This window comes from Aegilops tauschii, chromosome 7, assembly GCF_002575655.3.
Source record: "Aegilops tauschii subsp. strangulata cultivar AL8/78 chromosome 7, Aet v6.0, whole genome shotgun sequence".
NCBI lineage: Eukaryota > Viridiplantae > Streptophyta > Magnoliopsida > Poales > Poaceae > Aegilops > Aegilops tauschii.
In genome coordinates, this window is record NC_053041.3 from 598,874,452 (window position 1) to 598,887,443 (window position 12,992).

The 12,992-nt window shown below is 50.8% G+C and overlaps 1 protein-coding gene across 1 annotated transcript; it reads left to right on the plus strand.

Annotated features, from left to right (window-relative positions):
• The first annotated feature begins 2,159 nt into the window (after window positions 1–2,159).
• Window positions 2,160–4,785, plus strand: LOC109781769 (uncharacterized). Its single transcript, XM_020340378.1, has 3 exons — window positions 2,160–2,381; window positions 4,084–4,504; window positions 4,589–4,785. The coding sequence occupies exons 1-3, from the start codon at window positions 2,160–2,162 to the stop codon at window positions 4,783–4,785; spliced, it is 840 nt and encodes a 279-aa protein (XP_020195967.1).
• The last annotated feature ends 8,207 nt before the right edge of the window (window positions 4,786–12,992 follow it).

Consider the following 12,992-nt stretch of genomic DNA (forward strand, 5'->3'; position numbering starts at 1 on the left):
CCTCGAGGCCAATGACCTGGAACCGACCTGGACGATCTTCGGCATCGTTTCCGGCCTTTCCTGCTCCCCAATCGGCCAGATCCGGCTCGACGTCCTGTTTGGCGACAACAACCACTTCCGACGCGAGCCGATCTGGTTCGAGGTGGTGGACCTGTCCAGCGCGTATCATGCGCTGCTGGGCCGGCCCGCGCTCGCCAAGTTCATGGCGGTCCCCCACTATGCTTACCTGAAGATGAAACTGCCGGGTCCGAAGGGCCTCATCACCGTCGCCGGCGACTACCGCATGTCCTTGGAGTGCGCCCGAGACGGCGCCAAGCTGGCCGAGTCGCTGGTCATAGCCGAGGAGCGGCGCCAGCTCGACCGGATCGTCGCCCTAGCCGGCTGACGAGGCCTCTTTCAAGCCCTCCAAGGAGACCAAGAATGTGAAGCTGAACCCGAAAGACCCTAGCTGCAGCAAGTACGTTCTCGTATGCACCCGCCACGACAGCAAATAGGAAGGCGAGCTCGTCGACTTCTTCCGTGAGAATCGGGATATTTTTGCATGGAACCGAAAAGACATGCCAGGTATCCCGAGGAAGTACGCCGAGCACAAACTCCACGTCCGCAAGGACGCCAAGCCTGTCCGTCAACCCCTGCGACGTTTCTCCGAAGAGAATAGAAGAACCATTGGTGAAGAGGTCGCCAAGCCTTTGGCGGCCGGCTTCATCATGGAAGTGTTTCACCCCGAGTGGCTGGCCAACCCAGTCCTCGTCCTAAAGAAGAACAAGACCTGGCACATGTGTATCGACTACACCAGCCTGAACAAGGCCTGTCCCAAGGATCTGTTCGCCCTCCCGCGGATCGACCAAGTCATTGACTCTACTGCCAGGTGTGAGCTCCTGTCCTTTCTGGATGCTTACTCCGGCTATCATCAGATAAAGCTGGACCCGGCCGACGCCCTGAAGACGTCCTTCATCACACCCTTTGGGGCGTATTGCTACATCACCATGTCGTTTGGCCTGAAGAACGCCGGCGCCACCTTCCAGCGCTGCATGCAGAAATGCTTGCTGCCACAACTCGGCCGCAACATCCACGTTTACGTGGACGACATCGTGGTGAGGACCAGGCAGCACCTCACGCTCCTCGACGACCTGACGGAAACATTCGCCAACCTGCGCGAATACAAAGTCAAGCTCAACCTGGAGAAGTGCGTTTTCGGCGTCCCGGCCGACTTGGCTTCCTCGTCTCGGAGCGCGACATTGAGGCAAACCCGGAGAAGATCAAGGCCATTGAGCGCATGTGCAAGCCGGCTCGGCTGCGCGATGTCCAGAAGTTCACCGGCTGCTTGGCCTCGGTCAGCCGGTTTCTCAGCCGGCTGGGCGAGAGGGCCTTGCCCCTGTATCAGCTGATGAAGAAGACGACGCCGTTCGAATGGAATGACCAGGCGGACGAAACTTTTAGGGACCTCAAGCGAATGCTCTCCACCGCACCTGTCCTGGCCGCAACAGCCGTGAAGGAGCTGCTGTTGCTCTACATTGCCGCCACCTTGCGGTCGGTCAGCATGGTCATGGTGGTCGAGCGACCAGAGAAGGGCAAGATCCAAGCCGTCCAGCGCCCAGTCTACTACCTGAGCGAGGTGCTCTCCGCCTCCAAGCAGAACTACCCACACTACCAGAAGATGTGTTACGGCGTGTACTTCACCGCCAAGAAATTGAAGAAGTACTTCCAAGAGCATGTTGTTACCGTGGTCAGCACGGCCCCCCTCGGCGAGATCATTGGGTGCCGGGACACTTCTGGTCGGGTCGCCAAGTGGGCGCTCGAGCTAGCCGGCCACACCATCCTCTACGAGCCTCGCACTACGATCAAGTCTCAAGATCTGGCCGACTTCCTCGTCGACTGGACCAAGACCCAGTACCTACCGCCACCGCCGGACTCGACGCACTGGCGCATGCACTTCGACGGCTCGAAGATGCAACTTGGCCTGGGGGCCGGCATTGTGCTGTCCTCCCCGAAGGGCGACCGGCTCCGATACGCGCTCCAACAACGTCGCCGAGTACGAAGCCCTTGTGCATGGCCTCCGGCTTGCCAAGGAACTCGGCATCCGGCGCATCCTATGCTACGGCGACTCGGATCTGGTGGTGCAGTAGTGCTCCGACGAGTGGGACGCCCGTGACCCCAACATGGCAAGCTATCGCTTCCTCGTCCAGAAGCTATGCGAATTCTTCGTGGGCCGCGAGTTCCTCCATGTCTCGTGCGCAGAAAATGAGGCGGCCGACACGCTCGCCAAGATCGCCTCGTCCCGGCAGTCCATCCCACCCGGCGTCTCCCTCGAGCACCTACACAAGCCGTCCGTCAAGCCGTCTCCGAACTCCGAGTCCATCTACATCCCGGACAACCCGGCTGTTGGGGAACGTAGTAATTTCAAAAAAATTCTATGCACACGCAAGATCATGGTGATGCATAGCAACGAGAGGGGAGAGTGTTGTCCACGTACCCTCGTAGACCGAAAGCGGAAGCGTTAGCACAACGCGGTTGATGTAGTCGTATGTCTTCACGATCCGACCGATCCAAGTACCAAACGTACGGCACCTCCGAGTTCAGCACACGTTCAGCTCGATGACGTCCCTCGAACTCCGATCCAGCCAAGCTTTGAGGGAGAGTTCCGTCAGCACGACGGCGTGGTGACGATGATGATGTTCTACCGACGCAGGGCTTCGCCTAAGCACCGCTACGATATTATCGAGGTGGACTATGGTGGAGGGGGGCACCGCACATGGCTAAGAGATCAAGAGATCAATTGTTATGTCTTTGGGGTGCCCCCTGCCCCCGTATATAAAGGAGCAAGGGGGGAGGCGGCCGGCCTAGGAGGAGGGCGCGCCAAGGGGGGAGTCCTACTCCCACCGGGAGTAGGACTCCTCCTTTCCTTGTTGGAGTAGGAGAAGGGAAGGGAGAAGGAGAAGGAAGGAAGGGGGCGCCCCCCCTCCCTAGTCCAATTCGGACTAGTCCATGGGGAGGGGTGCGGCCACCCTTTGGGGCCTTTCTCTCCTTTCCCGTATGGCCCATTAAGGCCCAATACGAATTCCCGTAACTCTCGGGTACTCCGAAAAATACCCGAATCACTCGGAACCATTCTGATGTCCGAATATAGTCGTCCAATATATCGATCTTTACGTCTCGACCATTTCGAGACTCCTCCTCATGTACCTGATCTCATCCGGGACTCCGAACTCCTTCGGTACATCAAAACACATAAACTCATAATATAACCGTCATCTAACATTAAGCGTGCGGACCCTACGGGTTCGAGAACTATGTAGACATGACCGAGACACGTCTCCGGTCAATAACCAATAGCGGAACCTGGATGCTCATATTGGCTCCCACATATTCTACAAAGATCTTTATCGGTCAAACCGCATAACAACATACGTTGTTCCCTTTGTCATCGGTATGTTACTTTCCCGAGATTCGATCGTCGGTATCTCAATACCTAGTTCAATCTCGTTACCGGCAAGTCTCTTTACTCGGTCCGTAATACATCATCCCACAACTAACTCATTAGTTGCTATGCTTGCAAGGCTTTAAGTGATGTGCATTACCAAGTGGGCCCAGAGATACCTCTCCGACAATCGGAGTGACAAATCCTAATCTCGAAATACGCCAACCCAACAAGTACCTTCGGAGACACCTGTAGAGCACCTTTATAATCACCCAGTTACGTTGTGACGTTTGGTAGCACACAAAGTGTTCCTCCGGTAAACGGGAGTTGCATAATCTCATAGTCATAGGAACATGTATAAGTCATGAAGAAAGCATTAGCAACATACTAGACGATCGTGTGCTAAGCTAACGGAATGGGTCAAGTCAATCACATCATTCTCCTAATGATGTGATCCCATTAATCAAATGACAACTCATGTCAATGGCTAGGAAACATAACCATCTTTGATCAACGAGCTAGTCAAGTAGAGGCATACTAGTGACACTCTGTTTGTCTATGTATTCACACATGTACCATGTTTCCGGTTAATACAATTCTAGCATGAATAATAAACATTTATCATGATATAAGGAAATAAATAATAACTTTATTATTGCCTCTAGGGCATATTTCCTTCACTGGCCGCATCTCAACCCGGCCCGGGGACTACCAAACCCGGCCCGGGGACTGCCGAGCCCGACCAAGGGACTGCCGAACCCAGCCCGGGGACTGAAGCTGTCGACCCGGCCGCCGTCATCCTCGACCCGGCCGCCGCCATCCCCAACCCGGGGGCTGCCGCTCCGGAACCCGCCTTGGTGGCCGTCTTCGCTGTGGTAACGGCCGCATCTTGGGCCCTGCCCATCTCGGAGTTTCTGGAGAACGGGGTACTCCCCATGGACGAGACCGAGGCCCGAGAGGTGCAACGCCGGGCGTCTGCCTACAGCATCATCAACAACAAGCTCGTCAGGCGCGGCTCCACCGGCGTGTTCCAGCGCTGTGTCGAACAGGACCAGGGCGTTGAGATCCTCCTCGACATACACCAGGGCGAATGCGGCCACCACGCCGCCTCGCCGTCCCTGGTGGCCAAAGCTTTCCGCCTTGGTTTCTACTGGCCCATGGCCCTCCTAGACACCGAGTTACTCGTCCTCAAGTGCGAGGGATGCCAGCGCTTCAGCAAGCGCAACCACCAGCCGGCCTCAGCACTCCGAACCATCCCGATCGCCTGGCCCTTCGCGGTCTGGGGACTCGACATGGTGGGGCCGTTCAAGACCGCTCGAGGTGGCATGACACATTTGCTGGTGGCGGTGGACAAGTTCACCAAATAGATCGAAGCAAAGCCAATCAAGAAGCTAGACAGGCCGACGGCCGTCCGGTTCATCAAACACATCACGGTACGTTATGGCATGCCAAACAACATCATCACGGACAACGACACCAACTTCGCCAAGGGCGCGCTCGACCTGGCGTCCGTTGCACACCCGCAGTCCAACGGCCAGGTCGAGTGGGCCAACGGCCTCATCCTATCCGGCATCAAGCCGTGGCTCGTCGAGCCGCTCATCCGCTCACCCGACAGCTGGCTCGACGAGTTGCCGGCCGTCCTCTGGAGCCTCCGCACCACGCCAAACCGGTCGACCGGGTTCACCCCATTCTTCCTTGTCTGCGGAGCCAAAGCCGTCATCCCAACCGACATCGAGTTCGACTCGTCGCCCGTCACGATGTACACTGAAGCCGAAGCCAAAGAAGCCCGTGAAGACGGCATCGACCTGCTCGAAGAAGCACATCTCCTGGCGCTCAGCCATCTACCAGCAAGGCCTGAGGCACTACCATAGCAAGAAGATCAAGCCCCTCGCTTTTTCGCGAGGGAAACCTCGTCCTCCGACTCGTCCAAGAGCAAGCCGGTCAGCACAAGCTGACCCCTCCATGGTGTTGGGGAACGTAGCAGAAATTCAAAATTTTCTACGCATCACCAAGATCAATCTATGGAGTAATCTAGCAACGAGGGGAAGGGGAGTGCATCTACATACCATCGTAGATCGCGATGCGGAAGCGTTGCAAGAACGCGGATGAAGGAGTCGGACTCGTAGCGATTCAGATCGCGGTTGATTCCGATCTAAGCACCGAAGAACGGTGCCTCCGCGTTCAACACACGTGCAGCCCGGTGACGTCTCCCACGCCTGGATCCAGCAAGGAGAGAGGGAGAGGTTGGGGAAGACTCCATCCAGCAGCAGCACGACGGCGTGGTGGTGATGGAGGAGCGTGGCAATCCCGCAGGGCTTCGCCAAGCACCGCGGGAGAGGAGGAGGAGGGAGAGGGGTATGGCTGCGCCGAAAGAGAGACGTTCTCATGTGTCTTGGGCAGCCCAAACCTCAACTATATATAGGGGGGAGGGGGCTGCGCCCCCCTCTAGGGTTCCCACCCCAAGAGGAGGCGGCCAGCCCCAGATCCCATCCAAGGGGGGCGGCCAAGGGGAGGAGAGGGGGGGCGCCACTAGGGTGGGCCTCAAGGCCCATCTGGACCTAGGGTTTGCCCCCTCCCACTCTCCCATGCGCTTGGGCCTTGGTGGGGGGGCGCACCAGCCCACCTGGGGCTGGTCCCCTCCTACACTTGGCCCACGCAGCCTTCTGAGGCTGGTGGCCCCACTTGGTGGACCCCCGGGACCCTCCCGGTGGTCCCGGTACATTACCGATATCACCCGAAACTTTTCCGGTGACCAAAACAGGACTTCCCATATATAAATCTTTACCTCCGGACCATTCCGGAACTCCTCGTGACGTCCGGGATCTCATCCGGGACTCCGAACAACATTCGGTAACCACGTACATACTTTCCCTATAACCCTAGCGTCATCGAACCTTAAGTGTGTAGACCCTACGGGTTCGAGAACCATGCAGACATGACCGAGACGTTCTCCGGTCAATAACCAACAGCGGGATCTGGATACCCATGTTGGCTCCCACATGTTCCACGATGATCTCATCGGATGAACCACGATGTCAGGGATTCAATCAATCCCGTATGCAATTCCCTTTGTCTATCGGTATGTTACTTGCCCGAGATTCGATCGTCGGTATCCCGATACCTTGTTCAATCTCGTTACCGGCAAGTCTCTTTACTCGTTCCGTAACTCACATCATCCCATGATCAACTCCTTGGTCACATTGTGCACATTATGATGATGTCCTACTGAGTGGGCCCAGAGATACCTCTCCGTTTACACGGAGTGACAAATCCCAGTCTCGATTCGTGCCAACCCAACAGACACTTTCGGAGATACCTGTAGTGTACCTTTATAGCCACCCAGTTACGTTGTGACGTTTGGTACACCCAAAGCATTCCTACGGTATCCGGGAGTTGCACAATCTCATGGTCTAAGGAAATGATACTTGACATTAGAAAAGCTCTGAGCAAACGAACTACACGATCTTGTGCTAGGCTTAGGATTGGGTCTCGTCCATCACATCATTCTCCTAATGATGTGATCCCGTTATCAACGACATCCAATGTCCATGGTCAGGAAACCGTAACCATCTATTGATCAACGAGCTAGTCTCCTAGAGGCTTACTAGAGACATGGTGTTGTCTATGTATCCACACATGTATCTGAGTTTCCTATCAATACAATTCTAGCATGGATAATAAACGATTATCATGAAAAAGGAAATATAATAATAACCAATTTATCATTGCCTCTAGGGCATATTTCCAACAGTCTCCCACTTGCACTAGAGTCAATAATCTAGTTCACATCACCATGTGATTAACACTCACAGGTCACATCACCATGCGACCAACACCCAAGAGTTTACTAGAGTCAACAATCTAGTTCACATCTCTATGTGATTAACACTCAATGAGTTCTGGTTTGATCATGTTATGCTAGTGAGAGAGGTTATTAGTCAACGGGTCTGAACCTTTCAGATCCGTGCGTGCTTTACGAATATTTATGTCATCTTGTGGATGCTACCACGCGCTATTTGGAGCCATTTCAAATAACTGCTCTACTATACGAATCCGGTTTACTACTCAGAGTCATCTGGATTAGTGTCAAAGTTCGCATCGACGTAACCCTTTACGACGAACTCCTTTTCACCTCCATAATCGAGAAAATCCTTAGTCCACTAGATACTAAGGATAAGTTCGACCGCTGTCATGTGATCCATTCCCGGATCACTATTGTACCCCTTGACCAACTCATGGCAAGGCACACTTCATGTGCGGTACACAGCATAGCATACTGTAGAGCCTACGTCTAAAGCATAGGGGACGACCTTCGTCCTTTCTCTCTCTTCTGCTGTGGTCAGGTCTTGAGTCTTACTCAATACTCACACCTTGTAACACAGCCAAGAACTCCTTCTTTGCTGATCTATTTTGAACTCTTTCAAAATCATGTCAAGGTGTGCGTTCTTTGAAAGTATCATCGGGCGTCTTGATCTATCTCTATAGATCTTGATGCCCAATATGTAAGCAGCTTTTATACAGGTCTTCCTTTGAAAAACTCCTTTCAAACAACCCTTTATGCTTTCCAGAAATTTTACATCATTTCGGATCAACAATATGTCATTCACATATACTTATCAGAAATGTTGTAGCGCTCCCACTCACTTTATTGTAAATACAAGTTTCTAACAAACTTTGTATAAACCCAAAAACTTTGATCACTCCATCAAAGTGTATATTCTGACTCCGAGATGCTTGCTCTAGTCCATGGAAGGATCGCTGGAGCTAGCATACCTTTTAGCATCCTTAGGATCGACAAAACCTTTCTGATTGTATCACATACAACCTTTCCTTACGAAAACTGGTAAGGAAACTTGTTTTGGCATCCATCTGCCAGATTTCATAAATGCAGCTAATGCTAACATGATTCCGACGGACTTAAGCATCGCTACGGATGAGAGAATCTCATCGTAGTCAACTCCTTGAACTTGTGGAAATACTCTTTGCCACAAGTCGAGCTTCATAGACGGTAACATTACCGTCCACGTCCATCAAAGATCCATTTATCTCGGATTTCATGGCTTCTAACCATTTGTCGGAATATGGGCCCACCATCGCTTCTCCATAGCTCGTAGGTTCAGTATTGTCCAACAACATGATATCTCAGACAGGATCACGTACCACTCTGAAGTAGCACGCATCCTCGTCGTCCTACGAGGTTTGGTGGTGACTTGATCCGAAGTTTCATGATCACTATCATAAGCTTCCACTTCAATTGGTGTAGGTGCCACAGGAACAACTTCTTGTGCCCTGCTACACACTAGTTGAAGTGACGGTTCAATAACCTTATCAAGTCTCCACCATCCTCCCACTCAATTCTTTCGAGAGAAACTCTTCCTCGAGAAAGGACCTGTTTCTAGAAGCAATTACTTTTGCTTCCAGATCTGAAATAGGAGGTCTACCCAACTGTTTTGGGTATTCTATGAAGATGCATTTATCCGCTTTGGGTTCGAGCTTATCAGCCTGAAACTTTTTCACATAAGCATCGCAGCCCCAAACTTTTAAGAAACGACAACTTAGGTTTCTCTAAACGGTGTCGTCTCAACGGAAATGCGTGGTGCCCCCTTTTAAAGTGAATGCGGTTGTCTCTAATGCCTAACCCATAAACGATAGTGGTAATTCGATAAGAGACATCATGGTATGCACCATATCCAATAGGGTGCATTTATGATGTTCGGACACACCATCACACTATGGTGTTCCAGGCGGTATTAATTGTGAAACACTTTCCACAATGTCTTAATTGTGTGCCAAACTCGTAACTCAGATACTCATCTCTATGATCATATCACAGACATTTATCCTCTTGTCACGACGATCTTCAACTTCACTCTGAAATTACTTGAACCTTTCAATAATTCAGACTTGTGCTTCATCAAGTAAATACACTCAGCATCTACTCAAATCATCTGTGAAGTAAGAACATAACGATATCCACTGCATGCCTCAGCACTCATTGGATTGCATACATCAAAATGTATCACTTCCAACAAGTTGCTCTCTTGTTCCATCTTACTGAAAACGAGGCCTTTCAGTCATCTTGCCCATGTGGTATGATTTGCATGTCTCAAGTGATTCAAAATCAAGTGAGTCCAAACGATCCATCTGCATGGAGTTTCTTCATGCATATATACCAATAGACATGGTTCGCATGTCTCATTCTTTTCAAAAACGAGTGAGTCCAAAGATCCATCTACATGGAGCTTCTTCATGTGTTCTATACCAATATGACTCAAGTGGCAGTGCCACAAGTGTGTGGTACTATCATTACTATCTTATATCTTTTGGCACGAACATGTGTATCACTACGATCGAGATTCATTTTAGGTGCAAGACCATTGAAGTATTATTCAAATAAACAGAGTAACCATTATTCTCCTTAGATGAATAACCGTATTGCGATAAACATAATCCAATCATGCTCAACGCAAACACCAAATCTCGATGGTAGAGGGAGCATGCGATGCTTGATCACATCAACCTTGGAAACACTTCCAACACATATCGTCATCTCACCTTTAGCTAGTCTCCATTTATTCCGCAGCTTTTATTTCGAGTTACTAACACTTAGCAACCAAACCGGTATCTAATACCCTGGTGCTGCTAGGAGTACTAGTAAAGTACACATTCATATAACGTATATCCAATATACTTCTGTCGACCTTGCCTGCCTTCTCATCTACCAAGTATCTAGGGTAGTACTGCTTCAGTGACCGTTCCCCTCATTACAGAAGCACTTAGTCTCGGGTTTGGGTTCAACCTTGGGATTCTTCACTAGAGCAGCAAACGATTTGCTGTTTCATGAGGTATCCCTTTTGCCCTTGCCCTTCTAGAAACTAGTGGTTTTACTAACCATCAACAATTGATGCTCCTTCTTGATTTCTACTTTCGCGGTGTCAAACATCGCGAATAGCTCAAGGATCATCATAACTATCCCTGATATGTTATAGTTCATCACGAAGCTCTACTAGCTTGGTGGCAGTGACTATGGAGAACCATCACCATCTCATTTGGGAGATTAACTCCCACTCGATTCAAGCGATTGTGGTACTCAGACAATCTGAGCACATGCTCAACGATTGAGCTTTTCTCCCTTAGTTTGCAGGCTTAAGAAACTTGTCAGAGGTCTCATACCTCTTGACGTGGGCACTAGTCCGAAATCCCAATTTCAGTCTTCGGAACATCTCATATGTTCTGCGACGTTTCAAAAACCGTCTTTGGTGCCACAATTCTAAACCGTTAGCATTACGCACTGAACTATCACGTAGTCATCAAAACGTGTATGTCAGATGTTTCGCAACATCTACAGACGACGCTGAGGTTCAGCACACCGAGCGGTGCATTAAGGACATAAGCCTTCTGTGCAGCAATGAGGACAATCCTTAGTTTACGGACCCAGTCCGCATAATTGCTACTACCAACTTTCAACTAGATTTTCTCTAGGAACGTATCTTAAACAGTAGAACTAAAGCGTATGACATAATTTGCAAAGATCTTTTGACTATGTTCATGATAATTAAGTTCATCTGATTAATGAACTCCCACTCAGATAGACATCCCTCTAGTCATCTAACTGATACATGATCCGAGTCAAACTAGGCCGTGTCCGATCATCACGTGAGACGGACTAGTCATCATCGGTGAACATCTCCATGTTGATCGCATCTACTATATGACTCATGTTCGACCTTTCGATCTCTTGTGTTCCGAGGCCATGTCTGTACATGCTAGGCTCGTCAAGTCAACCTAAGTGTTTCGCATGTGTTCCGAGGCCATGTCTGTACATGCTAGGCTCGTCAACACCCGTTGTATTCGAACGTTAGAATCTATCACACCCGATCATCACGTGGTGCTTCGAAACAACGAGCCTTCGCAACAGTGCACAGTTAGGGGGAACACGTCTCTTGAAATTTTAGTGAGGGATCATCTTACTTACTACCGTCGTTCTAAGCAAATAAGATGCATAACATGATAAACATCACATGCAATCAAATAGTGACATGATATGGCCAATATCATCTTGCTCCTTTGATCTCCATCTTCGGGGCACCATGATCATCTTCGTCACCGGCATGACACCATGATCTCCATCATCATGATCTCCATCATTGTGTCTTTATGAAGTTGTCACGCCAACGATTACTTCTACTTCTATGGCTAACGTGCTTAGACATAAAATAAAGTAATTTACATGGCGTTATTCAATGACACGCAGGTCATACAAAAAATAAAGACAACTCCTATGGCTCCTGCCGGTTGTCATACTCATCGACATGCAAGTCGTGATCCCTATTACAAGAATATGATCAATCTCATACATCACATATATCATTCATCATATCTTCTGGCCATATCACATCACATAGCACATGCTGCAAAAACAAGTTAGACGTCCTCTAATTGTTGTTGCAAGTTTTTACGTGGCATGTATAGGTTTCTAGCAAGAACGTTTCTTACCTACGTAAAACCACAACGTGATATGCCAATTTCTATTTACCCTTCATAAGGACCCTTTTCATCGAATCCGTTCCGACTAAAGTGGGAGAGACAGACACCCGCTAGCCACCTTATGCAACTAGTGCATGTCAGTCGGTGGAACCTATCTCACGTAAGCGTACGTGTAAGGTCGGTCCGGGCCGCTTCATCCCACAATGCCGCCGAAACAAGATAAGACTAGTAGCGGCAATAAGAATTGACAACATCGACGCCCACAACTACTTTGTGTTCTACTCGTGCATAGAAACTATGCATAGACCTAGCTCATGATGCCACTGTTGGGGAACGTAGCAGAAATTCAAAATTTTCTACGCATCACCAAGATCAATCTATGGAGTAATCTAGCAACGAGGGGAAGGGGAGTGCATCTACATACCATCGTAGATCGCGATGCGGAAGCGTTGCAAGAACGCGGATGAAGGAGTCGGACTCGTAGCGATTCAGATCGCGGTTGATTCCGATCTAAGCACCGAAGAACGGTGCCTCCGCGTTCAACACACGTGCAGCCCGGTGACGTCTCCCACGCCTTGATCCAGCAAGGAGAGAGGGAGAGATTGGGGAAGACTCCATCCAGCAGCAGCACGACGGCATGGTGGTGATGGAGGAGCGTGGCAATCCCGCAGGGCTTCGCCAAGCACCGCGGGAGAGGAGGAGGAGGGAGAGGGGTATGGCTGCGCCGAAAGAGAGACGTTCTCATGTGTCTTGGGCAGCCCAAACCTCAACTATATATAGGGGGGGAGGGGGCTGCGCCCCCCTCTAGGGTTCCCACCCCAAGAGGAGGCGGCCAGCCCTAGATCCCATCCAAGGGGGGCGGCCAAGGGGAGGAGACGGGGGGCGCCATTAGGGTGGGCCTCAAGGCCCATCTGGACCTAGGGTTTGCCCCCTCCCACTCTCCCATGCGCTTGGGCCTTGGTGGGGGGGGCGCACCAGCCCACCTGGGGCTGGTCCCCTCCCACACTTGGCCCACGCAGCCTTCTGAGGCTGGTGGCCCCACTTGGTGGACCCCCGGGACCCTCCCGGTGGTCCCGGTACATTACCG